This window comes from Hyperoodon ampullatus (assembly GCF_949752795.1).
Source record: "Hyperoodon ampullatus genome assembly, chromosome: 4".
NCBI lineage: Eukaryota > Metazoa > Chordata > Mammalia > Artiodactyla > Ziphiidae > Hyperoodon > Hyperoodon ampullatus.
The window spans coordinates 31,901,011-31,920,041 of NC_136917.1; the positions used below are offsets into that span (position 1 = coordinate 31,901,011).

Sequence of the window (19,031 nt, forward strand, 5' to 3'; positions counted from 1 at the left end):
ACGGAGGCAGAAGCCAGACTGGGAGGAAATAGGTGAAGTAAAGTAGACTCCAACGGAAGTGTAAGGTGTTTGGGTCATGGGTCAGTAGCATAGGGAAAGAGACTTGCACAAAAAATTAAAAGGAGGTGGGCTAGCTTTGGACATCTGGAGGAAACAGGTGGGAAGAGGGAGGATGGAGGAGCCAAATTTAGGCTACTGGGTTCCTATCTGTTCATCACCAAGGTAACTGCGTTGCTATGGCAACAGCAAAGGCAGCGCAGCCTCTGCCAAGAACCTTCTCTGCTGCAGTTACCTCCACACAAACCAGACACTTCCGCATGGGGAGCTGCGGCCCTCCGGGTACGGCTTAGGAAGGCGGGAATTGCTGCTGCAGTAGCCAATCGGATGAGCTCTGCGGCGAAGGACGCAAAGGAGAGGTGAGGACTTCTTTGAAGCTCGGCAAAGGGCGTTGACAAGGAGGGCTCCTGTCCCTTTCCCACCACTTAGGGGCCGAGGAAAGGAGGAGGGCGGGGCCTGGGTGAGGCCGACCGGGGGCGGGGCCCAGGTAAAACTGTGGGAGGTCCCGCCCACCCCCGCTTCTGCTCAATAGGAAGCCAGAGAGCCCGTTCGGACAGTTGGGGTACCCAATGAGTGTCGTCACTAGGCCCCGGTGCGGGGCGGGCCCAGCCAATCGGCAGCGGCGGTGGGCAGGCGCGGGCGGCAGAGGCGGTGCGGCGGAGGCGGAGCGGGCTCTGCGGCAGGAGGGAAGATGGCGGACGAGGAGAAGCTGCCGCCCGGCTGGGAGAAGCGCATGAGCCGCAGCTCAGGTGCCGTGGGGGTCGGGGCTGGGGCGGGGCCGCGAGGGCCCGCGGAAGCAGGGCTCGAGCTCGCCCCTCGGGCGCGGGGCCGCCGCTCGATTGCCGTGGGGTCTTGGCTCCTCCGCGTCGTCCCAGGGTGACGGCCCGGCTCACCCCGTGGGGGCTGCGAGCCTGAGGAGTGGGGAACCCTGAGGAAACTGAGGCAAGGGGCGAGGCCGGAGAGGCCCCTCGCACTGCCCGGGTGGTAGGGGGACGGTGATCCCTCGGCACTCCCTCAGGCGATGGCCCTGGCCCTGCCGATCTGACCGACACCTTTCTTTCGGCCTAATGCACTTGACGTCCGGGGAGAAGGTCTTTGCACCCCGCTGGGCCCAGGGGGCACCCCTGGGGGAGGACACCCCAACCCCATGCTCAGGGCGGGGCCCCAGGGTTGCTCGGCCTCGGGTCCACAACCTTTTACTGCTAACATGCCTGCTGCCATCCATACCTAATTCTGAGTTTGCGATATCCGCCCGGTGGTATTCTGCCTGAGAACATCCCCCCGTGCTCCGGGACCCGATTTAAGCCTTTTCCCCCAATAATAATGTCAATAATAGGGCACGTTTATCTCAGTGCCAAGCACTGTGCCAAGCGTTTTAGGTGTTTTCTTTCTCTGAATGGCTGCAGTTCTGGAAGGTAGGTAGTTATTATTACTCCCATTTTGCAGGTCAGGAAACTGAGGCCAGAAAACTGAAGGAACTCGCTCAAGGTCATTCATTTCAGGGGGTGGGGGCTGGGTTAGAATCCAGTCAGTCTGACTCCACAGCCCCCTGCCCTTGTTACTGCAAACCACTGAGATACACTGAGGTCCAGTGTTTCGCTCCGCTGGACCAGAGCTCACAGTCGCAGTAAGAATTCCGATTTATTGAATGCCAGGAGCTCTGGTGAGCACTTTGCATACATCATCATCAACTCTCCACATTAACCCCATGAGGTTTGATGTCCTTATTCTCTCACCTCACCCCCACTTTTCAGATGAGAAAACTGAGGTTCAGGGAGATGGAGCCCATTGCCAAGGTTTTAGAGGCAGTCAGTGGCTCAGCTGTCACCCACCCTGCTGCAGCCCTGGCCTGTGGCTGTGACCTGCAGCCTAAAGCTGATGCTCTGCCCAATTCTGGGCCCCCACTCCCTCCATTTCTTCCCAGTTCAACCCTAACAGTGTTCCCCGTGGGTGACATCCATCCCTTCACATTGGTGGGCACAAGTCCTCCACGTAACCCAGGCAAACTCTCCGCCCCTGGAATGACACCCTATCTCTACTGGGTCCTACTTCAAGCTTCTTGTTTGCGGCCCTCACTCCATGCTCCTTAGTCTCTGGGTAACATCTGGCCCCAGTAATGCTGGCCCCCAGTTCTGCAGCAGAGTACACTGGGTAGGGGAAAAGAGCAGAGTCAACACCCAGGAAATGTTGCTTAGTTTTGTGGTCTATAAAATGGACATAATAGTTGCTACCACACTCCTAATGTGTGCCAGGTGCTATCCTAAGCACGTTACAGTTATGAACTCATATAGCAACCCTTCAGGCAGGTATTGCTGTTATCTCCATTTTACAGGTGAGAAAACCGAGGCCCAGGGAAGGTTGATCATACAGTGAGTGAGTGGCAGAGTGGCAGATTTGAACGGGCGGTCTGGCTGCTGAGTGCACGCTTGGAACCTTTCTTCCTCACCTGGGGTTATTTTCCCCCTTGAAGTTATGAATGACTGAAGTTATAACGTGGTTTTATTGCTTGTTTGGTGTCTGTCTTCCCCCATCTAGAATGTTAGCTCGCTAAGGCCTGGTGGCACTGGTGGACAGCAGTGGGTTGGCTGAATGGAGGCATCTCATTGGCCAGTCCCTTATCACGGCCTCACGGTGGTGTCCTCTGAGCAGGTCCCAGCTGAATGCCACTCCCCCCTCTTCCAGGCCGGGTGTACTACTTCAATCACATCACTAACGCCAGCCAGTGGGAGCGGCCGAGTGGCAATAGTACTGGCGGCGGCAAAAATGGACAAGGGGAGCCCGCCAGGGTCCGCTGCTCACACCTGCTGGTCAAGCACAGCCAGTCACGGCGGCCCTCGTCCTGGCGGCAGGAGAAGATCACCCGGACCAAGGAGGAGGCTCTGGAGCTGATCAATGGTGAGCAGAGGTGGAGACAGGGTCTGGGGATCGGGGGGCAGGTCCCTCTCCCCAGGGGCCAGACTGGGCCTTGTAGAAATCATGCCAGACCCTCTACCCCAGCTTGCTCAGCTGTCAGCTGTGGCCTTGACAGACCTGGAAGTGCCTCTACATAACACAAGCCTGCCTCTCACGGCTGCCTCTCTTTTTCCCCTCCAGCTGGTATTTGAGGGTGAGCTAGGGTAGGTGGGGAGGACCCAACCTTGGGGCTGGCAGACCTGGGTTCAGATGGTAGGCATGCCACTATAAGTTCCTTGACTTTGGAACATTCACGTTGCTTCCTTGAGACTCAGTTTTCACCTCTGTAAAATGGGCATCATCATATACCTGCCTCCAAGGGCCATCGTGAAAACTCAGTGAGATGAGAAAGTGCGTGGCACACAGTGGGTCCTCGTTTAGTGGGAGCTCTCCTTGAGGTATCATCAAGCAGGGTCCTGGGGCACATGTATGGATGGGTCAGGGGGGAGGTTGGAAAGGTAGAGTCGGTGAATTAACTCTGCCCTGAAGGAGGAGGCTGTTCCTTGTTCTGTTCTGTGTTTCCTCCACAGTCTAGAACAGCAGTTGGTAGGCAAACTTTTTCTGAAAAGGCCAGATGGTAAATATTTTAGGTTTTTTAGGCCATACAGTCTCTGTCAGCTCTGCTTGGTAACTCCATAGCAGCCATAGATGATATGTAAACAGATGGGTGCGGCTGTGTGCCAATAAAACTTTATTTACAAAAACAGCAGGATTTGACCTGTGGGACATAGTTCGCAGCACCCTGGTCTAGAGCTGTCCAGTGTGGCCACCACTACCTACATGTGTTTATTTCCATTTAAATTAATTAAATTTAAGTCATATTAAAGATTGGGTCCTCAGTCACACTGGGCACACTGTTCAGTAGCCATATGTGGCTAGTGGCTGCCGTCTCGGACAGCACAGATAGAGAATGTTTCCATCCTTGCAGGAAGTTCTGTTGGACAGTGCTGGTCTGGATCACACGTGTGGTTTCATCATCCACTCAGCCTCTCTCACCAGAGATCCCAGACCCCTCCTGGGCCCTCCAACCCCACATAACCCATCTCTCTCCCATGCCCAAATAGCCTGAGTGCCCCTCCAGCTCTGCCAGGTCCTGGCTGTGTGACCTTGAGCATGTTACTTAACATCTCAGAGCCTCAATCTTTTCACTTGTAAAATTAGCATTATGATAATAGGACCTATTGCATAGGGTACTTGAGAAGACTCTGACCTAATGCAGTAAAGCATGAATAACAGCCTTGGCATCTAGTAAATGTTCTGTAATTGCTGGTGGCTATTATGATGGTTGTTATTAGCACAGCCCTGGCATAATCAGTCCATATTGGCTGTTGTTTTGCTATGACATCACTGGTCTGGTACTTGGCCGGTGGGATTTTTTTTTTTTTTTTTAGTTAGTTAGTTATTTCTGGTTGCCTTGGGTCTTCATTGCCGCGCGTGGGCTTTCTCTAGTTGCAGCGAGCGGAGGCTACTCTTCGTTGCGGCGCGTGGGTGGCTTCTCTTGTTGCAGAGCACAGGCTCTAGGTGCGCGGGCTTCAGTAGGTGTGGCACACGGGCTCAGTAGTTGTGGCGCACGGGCTTAGTTGCTCTGTGGCGTGTGGGATCTTCCCGGACCAGGGATCAAACCCGTGTCCCTTGCATTGGCAGGTGGATTCTTAACCACTGCAGCACCAGGGAAGTCCCTGACCCATGGGATATTACTTAAACACACCTCTACCCACACCTACACCCCCCATACAGTGTCTGGCACCTGATAAATGGCACCTCTTAGCCTCCTACCTCCCAGCCTTGTAGAGCAGAGCCAAGTTCTTGCACAGAATCTTTTTTTTTTTTTTTTTTTTTTTTGCTGTACGCGGGCCTCTCACTGTTATGGCCTCTCCCGCTGCGGAGCACAGGCTCCGGACACGCAGGCTCAGCGGCCACGGCTCATGGGCCCAGCCACTCCACGGCATGTGGGATCTTCCCAGACCAGGGTACGAACCCGTGTCCCCTGCATCGGCAGGCGGACTGTCAACCACTGCGCCACCAGGGAAGCCCTTTGCACAGAATCTTTAAGGCAGATTCAAAGAGCTCACCTCCTGAGCTCCGTGAGGGCAGGGACTGGATCTGTCTCTTTCCCCACTGTATTCTTGCCACCCAACACAAAGCCTGGCCTACGGCAGCGCTCGCAGCCTGGTTTCCTGAATCAGGAGGAAGCGAGAAGGATCCCTGGCAGAGGAAGCGGCAGAAATGAAGGCCTGTGGCTGAGCTGTAGGTAGGACTCGGGGGGAAGGCTGTGCAGGGGACTGAAGAGGGATGAGACCCCTCAAGGGCAGGTCCCAGCCAGGTGGAGGACGGCCCAGAGTGAGGCCAAGAGTTTGGGTCCTTTCCCAGAGACAGCCGGAAACACATGGCCACTGTGACTGGGAGGGGGGCCCTGTGGCACTGGCTTTTAGGAAAGAGCCATGTGGCTGGAAGGTGACGCACCAAGAAAGCCAGAAGGCCCAGGGCCCAGGCTGGCTGGACCAGCGGTGAGCTGTGAGCAATGAGCGGGGTCTGGCGGCCCCAGGGGAAGAGGATGTGGCAGGAAACCCAGAGGAATCACGAAATGACCTCTTGGGTCCTCCTAGCTCCTAGAGGGGTCCCTGTTCTGAGGCTTCCGAACCACATGAGAGCGAGCAAGAGGTGATGGGCACTTGGAGGTTGAGCAGAGGAGGTGCCGTCACTGGTTGAGGGGGTTGGGAAGAGGCACAGTCTGGGTAGAGACTCACTAAATCTGAGGGTCTGAGGAAGAGACGTTGGCAAGGCAACCGTGAGAGGACCTGGATTCAGCAGAGCAGCAGGCCAGAGACAGAAGCCCTTGCGACAGTCCTGGCCAGAGATGGCAGGTGGACATGGGGATATCTGAGCATCACGTGGAAGGAAAGCTGTTGGGCCCTGGGGACTGCCTGGGAGTGGCAGGTGAAGATGCCCCCCATCCCATCTCTAGAATGGACAGGGATGTGTCTGGTGGGGCTCACACTGCAGTGGGAGCCTGGGTGTGCTGAGGTCAGCCTGGGTCTTGGGAAGGGATGTCTGGGGGTGTGCCCAGTAAGCAGCTGGGCCCTGGGGCCTAGCCTTAAGTCAGTGCACACTTGGGAGTGTTCGCAGGGGTCCGACATGCCTGCCTGTGCCAGAGGGCCTGGTGGAAGCTGTGCGAGGAATTGCAACTAGAAATGCTGTGACTTGAACTTGGGGCAGGTAGGAAGCAGGTAGAGTAGATTCTAGAGAGATTTAGGAGGCAGAATTGGGAGGACGGGGTGATGGATTAGAGGGGCAGGGGTGGGATAAGGTCAGAACCAGTGTGGCCCAGCCCTGGAGTCACACAGAGATGGATCTCGGTGCCAGCGGTGTAGCTTCAAGCAAGTGTCTTTACTCTCAGAGCCTCAGTTGCCTCATCTGTAGGATGGGGACAGGGTGGCCATGAAGATCCAGGGGCCAGCCAGCAGCTGAATGCTCAGCAGAGCAATGGGCTCAGTGTCAGACGCTTCCTGTCTACACAGCAGAGCCTCAACCCCAGTCATTTAGGAGTGTGTGGTGGGCACCATGGTCTGGACAAGGCTTCTGCCTACCAAGAGCTCCCTGCTGCTTCCCCATGGCCCATGGGTGGAGCTCTGGGCCAGGACGTGGGAGGCCTGGTGGGTTTAGCGTGCAGACCCTCCAGTGACCTTGGCTGTGGTTTTATTCAGTGTCCTGAGATGGGGCTGAGGCAGGCCCCCTCGGGGGTCATTACGAGGGTGCAGTGAGATGGCCCGGGCCATGGTGCACTCGGTAACCAAACACTCGTGTGCCACATCAGCAAGCTTTGGGCGCCTGGGCTTGGTTTTCTCTTTCGTGAAAGTGGATGTTGTTCCCCCCTCCCCTGTTCTCGTCATGGGCTTGTTCCAGGCGATAAAGAGATCAGGATTTGGGCGGCACACTCTGCAGCTGGCAGCCTGGGTCCGTCAGTTTGCTTTTAGGTCCTGTGCTCCCCGGTTGCCCCGAGGGGACAGGCTGCCAGCAGTGCGTCCACATTTTCTGCTGAGGCTCCTTTTCCAAGTGCTGGCTCCTCTGCAGCTGCTGGGCTGCGGCCACAGGCTTGTCAGGGATCTGGGGACCGGCTGCCTGTCATTGCCAGTGTCCTTGTGTAAGGAAGCCAGGCCATGGAGAAGTCCTCCCTGCCTACTCCCACCCCTCCATCCCCATATGCCCAGGGCCTGAGGGTCCCAGGGAGGCCCTGATGTGAGCAGCAGTCCCCCTACATGTAACTGTGCCCAGGGCCTGAGGGTCAGTGAGCACCTTTGGCCCAGTGTCCCCACCCAAGGTGGGTAGCTCCCTTCTAGCCTGCTGGTTTTAGGCTGGGTCTCTGGCCTCTCTAGGCACCCCCTGCTGGGATTTGGGCCTTGAAGGAAGGCAGACCTAATCCTGTCACCTTTTTCCCTGTCCAGGCCCCTTCCCTAGTTTGTCTCTAAACCTTTTTTTTTTTTCTGGTCGTGCTGTGCAGCATGTGGGATCTTAGTTCGCCAACCAGGGGTAGAACCCACATGCCCTGCATTGGAAGCGCAGAGTCTTAACCACTGAACCTCCAGGGAGGTCCCGTCTAAACCTTTTTAGAGTCAGAGACCAGTCCATTTGTTCACTCACTTTCCCTGAAATAATTATGGTGCAGCTCAGGCTGCTATGACAGAATACCGTAGGCTGGGTGGCTTAGACAGACATTTATTTCTCACAGTTCTGGAGGCCGGAAGTCCAAGATCAAGGTGTCAACAGGTTTGTTTTCTTCTGAGGCCTCTCTCCTTGGCTTGCAGACGGCCACCTTTTGTGTGCTCACAAGGCCTTACCTCAGTGCATGCAGTGGGGAAAAAGAGAGAGAGCTTTTTGGTGTCTCTTCTTAAAAGGACACTAATCCTTTCAAATCAGGGCCCCTCCCTTATGACTTAACCTTAATTACTTCAGCAAAGGCCCTAGGTCCAAATATCATCACATTGGAGGGTTAGGGCTTCAATATATGAATTGTGGAGGGACATAAACATTCAACCCGTATTATTTATGGACTGACAGCTAGTAATTTTCAGGGGCTCACTCTGCACCAGGCACTGTTCTGACAGTAATTCCTTTACCCTTCACAGCAGCCCTCCAAGGTCAGAGCTGATAATTAGCCCATTTTACAGACCAGGCAAGTGAAGCTCCAAAAGACGAAGTCATGTACCAGGGTTGCGGGCTCAGGATCAGTAGAGCTGGGATCCGAACACAGTAGTTGGGGTCCACAATCCACCCTGCTCTGCCTCAGCTGCCCTGTTGGGTGAGGGTTAGATGGACGCTGTCTGGGTAGGGGGTGTTGCCGGTCGGGTGAGGCAGGGCATTGCTGGGAACAGCCCGGGGTGTCTGGTTTGCACTTCCTTTCTTGCCTCCTCTGTAGCATTTGAGCCTGAGGTTCACAGAAAAAAGGCATGAGATTCCAGCATTACCGTCTACAGAACCCAGTGGTGGATCCCTTTCTCTCCTTCCCCGTGACCTGTTTCTGTCTCATTTATTCACGAATTCCTTCAACATTAGTGAACACCTGTTCAGTGCACAGCACTGAGCAAGGGAACACAGCAGTGAGCAAGGCTGACCTGGTCCCTGTCCTCCCCGTGTGAGGCGGCAACAGACGCACAAACAGGAAAGGGGTAAATGCAGGGCCCAGGGAGGCACCTCGCCTAGTGGGGCCTTAGGGAGACTGCTGGGTGAGACCAGAGGACAGCAGATGAGCTTCCGGTGGGAAGAGATGATTAAACAAAGGTTAAGCAAAGGCTGAGAGGTGGGGGGGTGTGGGGGGGGCAAGACTGGGTGGGACACCATGGGGGTGTAAGACTGAGCTGAGGGGACACAGGGGGTTCTGAATGTAGCCTTGCATCTTGACTTGTGGCCAGACCCCTGAAGGTCAGCTTTTGAAAGGGAAGCTCAGGAAGGAAGCATTGTTTCTTTAAACAAAGTCATTTCAGGCTCCCATCCAAGCAGAATATTTTCTGAGAGAGTTGGCTGGTCAGAGGAAGATTTGGGTGCTATGAACTACGGGGGACATGGGAATTCTTTGGCATTTGGTTAGGACTCCGCTTTCACTGCCAGGGGCCCAGTGAACTAAGACCCCACAAGCCATGCGGCTGGCCAAATAAACCCTCAAAAAACAAACAAACAAAAAACTATGGGGGACAAAAGCTTGGCTTTTATTCAGTCTTTAGGCTGCTGTTGCATGCACACATGCACTGTGTGCACACCTTGGCCAGGCCACCTAGTCTCGGGGGTTCCCTGCCACTGTGCCCACAGCTCCAGCTGCTGGAGGATGCAGCAGGGGGGTGCTTGTACAGGGTTCAGGGCTGGGCCCGACTCCCCAAGTGCTGGGCATGTGCAGCAGTGCCCCCCAAGGTACCTGGAGGCGGGCAGGTGCCCTGGGGGGCAGTGTGCACTCAGGATTCCCTGGCTGGTGTTACTGAGGTCCAGACAGAAGAGAGAGGAGATATCCTGGTGCTGCCCGGGTGAGGCTGAGGACGCAACCAGAATCCAGGGAGAGGAGGAGGTAGAGGAGGGGTATCCTAGTGACATCCGGTTCAGATCGCAGTCACCCATGGATGTGTCTGGCACAGGGGGACCACCTACCTGGCAGCCCCAGGGCGGTGTCGGGAGTACCGCAGAGCATTACGGCAGAAGCCACTGTAGCATGCGTGCAGTCCACAGAGGGTGGGGCTTGTGTCGCATCCGACGGAGAGCCTGCCTGACCAGGCGGCGCATCACAGTGACGGCCAGCGCAGACTGCGAGGTGCAGGCGAGGAGGACCAGGGATGGGCAGGTCGGAGAGAAGTAGGGGCAGCCTCATCACCGGCTGGCACAGCCCACACGGAAGGGGGAACAGAATGGTGACAGCAAGTGCCATTTGTCAAGGTGCCTGTCTGTGCCGGGCACTGTGCTACGGGTCACTGTGGACTGCTGGCAAATGACTGACAGTTGAGGCTCAGAAGTAAAGGGACAGTCAGAACAGAACGAGAGGGACACGGGGGAGGCAGGGGTTACCGGGACAGCTGTGGAAGCAGCCGAGCAGATCAGATACCGGGACACGCAGTTGCTGCTGTGACATGCAGTGAGATGGGGGTGGGCGGGGAGTGATAGGTGTGCTGTCACCGTTGTTCCAGGGAGATAGATGGATAAGAGTGACGTTGAGGTCGGACAGGAGTCGGAGACCCATGGGCCGAGGTGAAGTTTGCACCAGCCGAGCATTAGGCAGATGGCCTGGCTGCGTGTCTGGGCCTCAGAGCACCAGGTAGATTAATCCGCAGTGTCCCTGTGGTGCTCAGACAGGTACCAGGCGTGTCACAGGCTCGTTTAGGTTAGACAGGAGCATCGGGTAGAGGTGTCACCATGGAGTTCAGAAACCCACCGGTGGGTGTGACAGGGTGCCTCTCACATCCACTGTGGGCTGGTGTCCCATCGCTAAGCTGGGGGTGGTGCATGGTCCCAGGTACCCCCGGGGGCCTCAGGGATAATGCCTCCCATGAGAGTAGCTGTCAGGGAAGCCACGTAGGCCTAGCTCAAGGCAAGGGGCTGTCCGGTGGTGGTCTGGGGAGGACAGGATGGGTTCTTGCTCCAGAGGCTCCTGCCTGGACTCAGGAGAATGGCTGGCGGCCCTTTCCTACCCCGCACACGCAGGGTCTGTGAGAGTCACACAGGTGCTCGGTGCTGCCCCCTGGCGCCCTCTGCTGGGAGCCCTTCCCCTCAGTCATCCTTTTCCTTCCTTCCCATCAGCGCAGCCTCCCCGTCCCTCCGGGGAGAATCGGTACCCAATGGGGACAGTTTGGGCTGCACAGGGGGTGAATCTGGTGCGCTACCAACACACCCTGCTGTCTCTGGGGCGCAGTCTGTGGGAATGACGCATGTCCCTTCCCGAGCCCCGGCTAGGCCGCCGCTGGGTCTCTTCACAATGCCCCAGTAAGCGGCCCTGGCCTTCCTCACACTTTGGACAGATGAGACAACTGAGGCCCACGGGCTGAGGACCCAGCCGTCTCCTGTGGCAGACTTGGCCTCCTGCCTTTCTCCTAGAAGCCTCTAGAAAACTCTCCACTGGGGCTTCCACCACTGCCCTGGGGCTCTTGGGGGACCCCTGGGTCCCAGTGTCCCTTTTTAACTTCTGTCCTGTCTTCTGCTGTCCTCCCCAGCAGGGCCTGGGGGGTAGATTTTCTCTCAGAGTATGTGTGAGGGTAGGAAGAGGCCATGCTCTGTTCATTGTACGTTGCTGAGTGTGTGTGTGGTGGGGAGTGACAGAGCGGGCGGTATTGGGATGGGACGTGAGACCAGCTGGCTGTTGCGGTCACCACGGGGTCACGGTGCGCATGCACGTGAAAGGCACTTTCTGAGTGGGGTGCCGCCCTCCCTGGAGCCCTCCGCCCCGCCCCACCCCTGACGGGGAGGTCTCCCTGTGTGTCCCCCTCGCAGGCTACATCCAGAAGATTAAGTCGGGAGAAGAGGACTTTGAATCTCTGGCCTCACAGTTCAGCGACTGCAGCTCCGCCAAGGCCAGGGGAGACCTGGGTGCCTTCAGCAGAGGTGCGCGAGGAATGGGCACCAGCAAACCCTGGCAGGACCCTCTGACCCACCAGCGCCCGCCCACCACCTAGAGATCGGGAAGGGTAACGCCTGTTGCATGGGCCTTTGGAGTCCACCAGGTGGCAGCAAAGTCCCTCCCTCAGGCTTCAGAGGCCGCCCTTCTGGGGGTGGTGGACGCAGAGCCTTCTCCCCAGTGACATTCTCTCTTGCGGTGGGGAGTCCATCCGTGTGTCTCTCTGCTCAGTTGTCCCCATCACGGGCCCACCAAGGTGGGTACTTGCTGCCATTTTCCTCTCCTCCTGTTGGAGGTGTGAGGCTGGGGCCCCTTAGAGCCCCAGGGCATGTCCCCCAGCATCCCCTGCCCCGCCCTCATGGGTGGGGAAACCAGGGGTGAGGGGAGGAGGGGGTCAGATCAGCAACCCCGAGTTCAGGCCTCTCCAGCTGGGGCTGTGGAAAAGGGAGGAGCAGAGGGAACCAGGCCTCCGCCTCCTTCCCACTCCATCCCTGGGGTCTACAGAGCACCAGGGAGGGGCCCAGGCTGGGGCGAGGGGTGTCGGGGAGCCAGCAAGGGTCTGTGGACCGTCTGCCCGCCCCAGGAGGCATGGGAGACAGACGGTGTGGCAGGGGCTGGGGACTGGCGCAGGGAGACCAGTTCACCCCTAGAACGTGTCTCTACGTGCACGGCAGAGACCGCAGCTCTGCCCTCATCCCTCGTGGCTGTCCTCAGCCTTCCCGGGGCCTCCCTAATTGCCCTGCCGCCCTCAGCTGGGCCCCACGCGCCACTGTGACCGGGCCCTAAACCACGTGACGAATGAGTCCAAATGAGTGCCCGGGGGTGCAGGTGGGAGCCCCATCTGCCTGCCCTGCCTGGTCCTGGCCTGCAGCCCGGGTCTTGACCCCCCACCTGCCATCCCTCATGCTTCCTTCCCCAGGTCAGATGCAGAAGCCATTTGAAGATGCCTCCTTTGCACTGCGGACGGGGGAGATGAGCGGGCCCGTATTCACGGATTCTGGCATCCACATCATCCTGCGCACGGAATGAGGGGTGTGGACGGCCCAGGCCTGCCACACACACACACCCCGCCCGCCCCCCCCCGGGGTGGCTGCGGGACAGGGCGGCTGGGCGCGCAGACTCCGCTCCCTGCTACCGCTGACCAGTGGGTACCCCTCCCTGCTCGTGTCACACAGTATTTATTGATCCCAAAATGGCTGGGAGGGGGGCTCTTCACCACCGGGGGCTCCCTGCCAGACTCCCCTCCCCTTTAGGAATTGACTTCAGAAGGGCGCAGGGTGGAGAGGCTCGCAGGGCTTCCAGATCCAAGGGCTGGGGGTGACCTGTCCCAAAGAGAAGGCCTGGTTAGCTGAGCCGCCCCCTGTGTCCCCACAGGTCCAGGACGGGGGCAGGAGGGCCTTGAGTTGTTTTCTGGTTTTGCCACCTCCCTCTATTCAGTTGCAAAAAGCAAATGCTCCGCCTGGGGCCCAGGCTGCCTGCTGCTTGGGGGCCCTCTCTAAGCAGCGGTGCAGCACCTTCCCCGGCCTCCATTAAACCTGGAACCACTGTTCTGCTGTCCCTGTCTCTCATTTCCTCCCTGCGGAGGTGAGTGGGGCACGGTTGGGGGAGCGATCATCTCCCACCATCCCTGGCGTCCAGGTGTCTAGGCCGCCTTTCCTCCCTGAGAAGCCTCTCCTCTTCCTGGGCTTGGGGGCCCCCTAGCAGCAGCCAGGCTCTCGGGGAAGTGGAGCGCTGCTCAGCACCAGCGGTCCTCACACTTGGGTGTTAAAGAATGTCCTGGAACGCAAGGGCCCTGACCCCCCAGCTCTGGATTCAGCAGGTCGGGTGGAGCAGGGTTGAAGGCCCTGTGCCCTGGGTGCCCTCACCGCCCCCCTCCCACCGACTCCCTTCACGCACATGGGCCACTTGAGTTAGAATGAACTACGCCCAGCACCCTGAGGCCTGCTTCCCTGTCACCACAAGCGCTCTGGCAGATTGTGCTTGGGTCCTGCGGCCTCTGCAGGCATTGTTACCATGGCAGCAGGGGCCAGCCTGGTGGGGGGGCCCTGCCAGGTGCCTCTGAGAGCAGGGATCCTGCCCCACCCTCTGGGGGAGGGGCCGTCGTGGAGCATAGGGAATCGCTGTGGCACATGGGGGTGGGGGGGGACCCTTCCTCCTCTTCAGGTTGGGGGCTGGGGTGCAGCCCACCTCTTGTCCATCACTTTCTGGTAGCTGCCCTGGGGCCAGGGCCTGGGCTGGGGGCTCAGGTCAGTCAGGAGGTTTGCAGAGCTGCTGAGAGGCGGTTAGGCCTGGTCTACCCACCTGCTTCATGGGGACCAGCCCGGGGCGGGGGCGGGCTAGCGGGGCTTGGGCACCTGAGGAAAATAAAGCCCTGCCTGGCCTGACACCAGGGAACACCCCACCCCCCGCCCCCCATCCCCACCAAAGCTGAGTCTCTGATAAAAGCCCCGAGTCTCAAACAGCCACCTGGGCCGACCCCCATCTAGCCAGCTTCTGGAGCCATCGCTCTCTGCCTGCCGCCTGCCAGAGCCTTTGTCATTAGGAAGGTTTAATGAATTTCCTCTCCGCTCTGGTGGGCTGGGGAGAGCCGGCTGGTTGGCTGCCCCTCCAGGCAGAATCCTCTCCCACCCCCCGTGGAGGCCACAAGCAGGCAGCAGCCCTGCTGTCTGCGCCAACCGTTCTGTCAACCGTTACTGCACCCCTCCAGGTCCAAAGGAGCCTCTGGGAAGGATCGGAAACGAGTACTTGGGGGCGGAAGGGTTTTCAGGGTCCTGCTCCAAGGCACCACCTGAGGATGGGCCTGTGCCTTGCTCTCAGCACCAAAGGCCCGGGGAAGGTCTCCCTGGGCTCCCAGGCATCTGAGATGCTGCCAGGGAATGGAGGGTGCGGGTGTGTGTGTGTGTGTGTGTGCGCGCGCATTTTCCCGTGTGGGGCTGGCAGGGAAATTTTCTTTTTCTTTTGGCCAAGCCGCACAGTTTGGGGGATCTTAGTTCCCTGACCAGGGATCGAACCTGTGCCCCCTGCAGTGGAAGCACAGAGTCCTAACCAATGGACCGCCAGGGAAGCCCCAGGGAAATTTTCTCTGTGTCACTCCCTGTCACTTTGGGCATCCGTGTGTGTGTGTGTGTGTGTGTGTATGTGTGTATGTGCGCCTAAGCCTGCATGTGCCCATGTGACTAGTTGGCCTTAGGTGTTTGTCCTGTGTGACCCGGGGGTCCCCCCCGTCTGGGCGTGACCACCTGCCTTCATGGACCTCCCTCTTCCTTTGTCTAGCTGTGCAGCGGCCAAAACGCAAAACAAAAGAACGTTGCTCCTTGGTAAACATGCCCCTAGAGCCCACTCAGCACGCGTGATTCACGAGCTGTGGCTTCTGTCACCTGCTCCACACCCCTCCTGCCCAGAAGGGAGGCCCTAAATCCCAGGCCTTCAGCGTGGTGAGAGTATAGTCTGTCAGTGATCTGGCACCTCCCGACCCAAACTCGACCCAGGGGGCTGGTTTCCACTCTTGCCGTTTTCACCAGCTCAGGCTTCTGTGGCCACAGAGCAGGGCTAGAGCCAGTTACTTCAGCTCGGGGTAACATGGGTACTGCCACGGGATGGGCTACAAAGCTTCCCCGATGTAGCCAGATACCCATCCACAAAAGGGGAAGTCAGGGTAAGCAGTAGGCAGCCTAGGACACACGCAGATGACACGCAACCCTCACCTGGGTCGAGGGGCAGGGGGTTATTACTCCTTGCCAACCTTGGTTGGAACAAAAACCACCAACCCAAAAGTATAAGAAGGGCCGGGCCTGCCTCTGTGTGTGTGAAAGAGAGAAGGGGCGCCTGTGGGCATCTGTCTGACGCCCAATACAAATTGGAGGGATGGGGCGCGGATGTTCTAGGTGCCCTGGGCCTGTGCCTGTTTTTTGTTTGTGTGTTTGTTTTTTAAAAGCAGGTACAGAGCGAAGTGCCTCTCAAGGTGCTTATCCAGGAATCGATTCTCTTCAATGTCGAACTTGTTAATTTAAATGGAAATTAATTGCTTTTCTTGAAGATTTCTTTAAAAAATGGTTTTAAATGAGTGCATTAGGCAGTCGCATTTATTATTCATTGGTTTCATCGGCAATACAGCCCCAGTGTCCCGAGTTCCCGGAGATGCCAGCACGGAGCGGAGATGATTTAATCAGGCCATTAATTAGAGAGCGGAGACAGGGAGGGAGGGTTCCTCCCAGAGGAGCAAGTTTGGCCTCCGTGGCCTCAGCAGGGGCAGGCGGGCGGGGCGGGGCGGGGGGTGTTGTCTGGGCCGGCGGGCTGTTTGCACAATGTTTCTGCTGGAGATTTCCGGGGGGGCCGTGTGTTGGGGCGAACGCGGGGTTGGGGAGTGGTCAGCACTACCTTTGTTCCCGGTCACAGCTTCGGAGGCGACTGTCTTCCCCCATCTCCTTGCAGTCTGTCACCCAGGCTACCAAAGATCTGGCTAAAATAAAGCCTTCATTTTGTTTTTCCCCTTCTATGACCCCCTCCCACCCCACCTTAGTCACACTGCCAAAGTTCCTGAGGCCTTGGCCTTTGCTTACTTCAGTCTCTGCCCCACGCGCTCACACACCCCTTCCCTTCCTGTCTCTGATACTTGCTAGCTTTGCCCGTCCTTCCCCACCAGGAGCTCCAGTCGCCATGTAGGCCCCCACAACAGGGACTATCCCTGCCCAAGCCCAGGCACGGGGCGTGGGTGTGTCCAGCGGAAGGGCCCCCATGCACTTTCAGAATTGCTACCTTTTTTTAATCAGCTAACTCAGGTGCAACTCATACAAAATGATTTTGATGTTACAAAGAAAAAAGAGAAGAAAAGGGAAAAATTCTGTGTGCTACCCTCTCATACCCATATTCTTAAAAGCAGCCAAATTGTTAAAAACCCATTTTAAAGTTGCCAGATGGGTCAGTGATGCACCCGTGTGATCAGTGAGTGAAAAAAAAAACAAAAAAAACCAGTGACTAAGAATATTCATTTGAGGCCAGTCTTCATCGTTGTGATAGTTCTTGGTTATTTGGATCATGTTGTTCGGATCAATTGAAACAACTTTGGATTGGGTATGCTCGCCTGTCTTCCCAAAGGGCTCGCCCTGCCAGGGCCCTCACCCACCCACCCCCCAGGCTGGGCTTACCTGCCCCTGTTCTCAAAGCCTGTGGCCTGGGACAAGGGGACCCAGCTGGGATGGGCCTCCAGGCTCACCCTCCACCTGGCCTCTTCTGCCCCTTCCAGACACACAGAGCAGCTGAAGCATCAAATGTCAAAGGTCCCGTTTATTCCAGCAACCCGGAAAGAAAAAGTGTAAATAAAAAAAGAAACATCCATGCACTCAACTCCTTGGGTCGGGAGGAGGGGACGTGGAGCCAGGAGGAGGAGGACTGGGTGGGATGCAAAGGGGGAAGGGAGGGAGGGAAGAGAGACAGGCAGAGAGAGAGAGCTGGAGGGTCACATCGATCAAAAGATAGAGAGGCCTCAAGAAAAAGAAAGAGCGAAGTCTCAAAATCAATAGAGAAGAGACAATACTGAGAAAACGCACTGACAAATACAGAAGCAGAGAATGAAAGCTGGGCGCAAAAGGTGGAGAGAGAAAAAACAGTACAGGAGGGGAGAGGGAGAGGGAGAGAGAGGGCAGGACAGAGACAGAAAGATAAACTTGGAAGGACCACAGGCGGAGTAGAAAGGGCTCCCGTGGCCCTCGTGTGGCTGCATGAGCCACGACGGCAGCCCCTAGGGGCCCCCTGCGGTGCTGATGACGTGGAAGAGGGTGACATTGTAGAGCACCTGGTGGCCATTGTTCCAGGTGTACAGGGCCCGCTCGCGGGGGTTGTAATCCAGCATGGAGATGTGGGAGTACTGGTTGTGGAAGGGCACGTCTGTGTACTCATAGCTGGACGTGTTGGTGAAGTAGGCGAAGTAGACCTTGGCCCCGGCCAGGTGGGAGTTGGTCACGTAGAGCACGCCACAGATCATGAAGGCCTCGCCGGCGCTGCGCTTGGGGTAGCCGGTGTCCCAGGACCGCACAACCTCGAGGGTGTGCGGGTCCAGCCGGCTGACCACGATGTTGCCTGCGTTCTGGTTGGTGGTGTACACGGCCCAGAGCCCACTCTCGTCCACCATGAAGTCCATGTCCGAGAAGCCACCCCAGGAGTAGGGGAAGGTGTTGTTGTAGCCGGCCCCGGGGAGGCTCCTCTGTACCAGCACAGAACGCGAGCGGAAGTGGTACTTGACCACCACGTTGCTCTGGTACTTGTTGTAGAACAGGGAGCCATTGTACACCACGTGGCCCGTGCCTGCCCACGGCTGGGGCAGCAGGTGCTGGATAAAGTTCTGGCCTTTGATGAAGTCTCCCAGAGTGCGGAACTCCAGGACCCGCCGGCCCTTGTAATAGCCATCCATGTACCAGACCTACAAGAGAGCCGCTGGTCACTGGCGGACCACCACCAATGACCCAAAGTTCCCAGCAGCCACTCAGGAATCATATGGCCATTAGGGATCAACAGTCACTAAGTGGTCATTACTCAGTCATGGGGTGTCCAATGACCTTTCATGACCAGGCATCCTCCCAGTGACTGGGATCATTTGGTCAGGGAGTGCTATTGGTCTCTGACACTCAGAGGACAGTGCTTGATCCCCAAGAATCGGGGAAATGGCAGTCCCTGCTGACTCACTGGGCCTAGGAGTTCACTGATCATTGGATATGGGATGGCTAGTGGTCATTAGGCTGCCCTTGGGTGGTAAGAGGTCATGTGAACCCATTGCCCGTGGGTAATTCCTGTAACCACGAGGTGACCGGCATGAACGTCAGCATCCTCTCCGTCAACATCTTTCGCTGTCACCGTGGTGTCAGCATTTGTGAGCGCCCTTACTCATGCTGGTTATTGGGCTAAGCATCCTAAAACCTGTAACACTGATGTTATCATAACCATTTTGAAGATAAGGAAAATTGAGGCTCAGAGACATTAAGGAACCTGCCCAAGTTTCCCAGCTAAGAATTGGTGGAAGCGGGATATAACTCCAAGTCTGATTTCTTTTTTTGGTGCCTCGTGGCTTGTGAGATCTTAGTTCCCTGAGCAGGGACTGAACCCCTGCCCCAGCAGTGGAAGCACCAATCCTAACCACTGGACCACCAGGCAATTCCCCCCAAACCCAAGCTCGTAACCCCTTGGTTGAACCACCACGATGCCTGGGAGGCCAATGATCACAGTGGGGCAGTGGCTATTTGCTACCTCTGATCTATGACACTCAATGGCTGCCCAGTGACCAACATCCGTCACTAGGATAGTCACTAGGCAGTTAACAGATGGTTCCTGTGGATCAGAGGTGATAGGCAATTGTGACCATGGTGGCCACCAGAAGTTTAAAGGTCATTGAGTGGTGCTGGTAGGTCCTAGTCCTTGGGAAGGCACTGGTCACTGGTGGTTACTTTGAGGT

General features: G+C 57.1%; 2 protein-coding genes across 3 annotated transcripts in view; one reads left to right on the forward strand and one right to left on the reverse strand.

Annotated features, from left to right (window-relative positions):
- Positions 1-748: 748 nt before the first annotated feature.
- PIN1 (peptidylprolyl cis/trans isomerase, NIMA-interacting 1) lies at positions 749-13,130 on the forward strand (the record flags this gene model as incomplete). Its single annotated transcript, XM_079702076.1, has 4 exons — positions 749-806; positions 2,740-2,952; positions 11,467-11,577; positions 12,510-13,130. The coding sequence occupies 4 exons, from the start codon at positions 749-751 to the stop codon at positions 12,617-12,619; spliced, it is 492 nt and encodes a 163-aa protein (XP_079558202.1). The 3' UTR covers positions 12,620-13,130.
- A 3,725-nt stretch (positions 13,131-16,855) lies between these two features.
- Positions 16,856-19,031, reverse strand: part of OLFM2 (olfactomedin 2) — a gene marked incomplete at its 5' end in the record, with an annotated part of 63,611 nt that continues 61,435 nt past the window's right edge. For both annotated transcript variants that reach the window (XM_079704037.1, XM_079704036.1), the window contains one exon: positions 16,856-18,005. In XM_079704037.1, the coding sequence (XP_079560163.1) occupies positions 17,328-18,005 (678 nt within the window). In that variant the 3' untranslated portion in view covers positions 16,856-17,327. The remainder of the gene's footprint in view (positions 18,006-19,031) is intronic.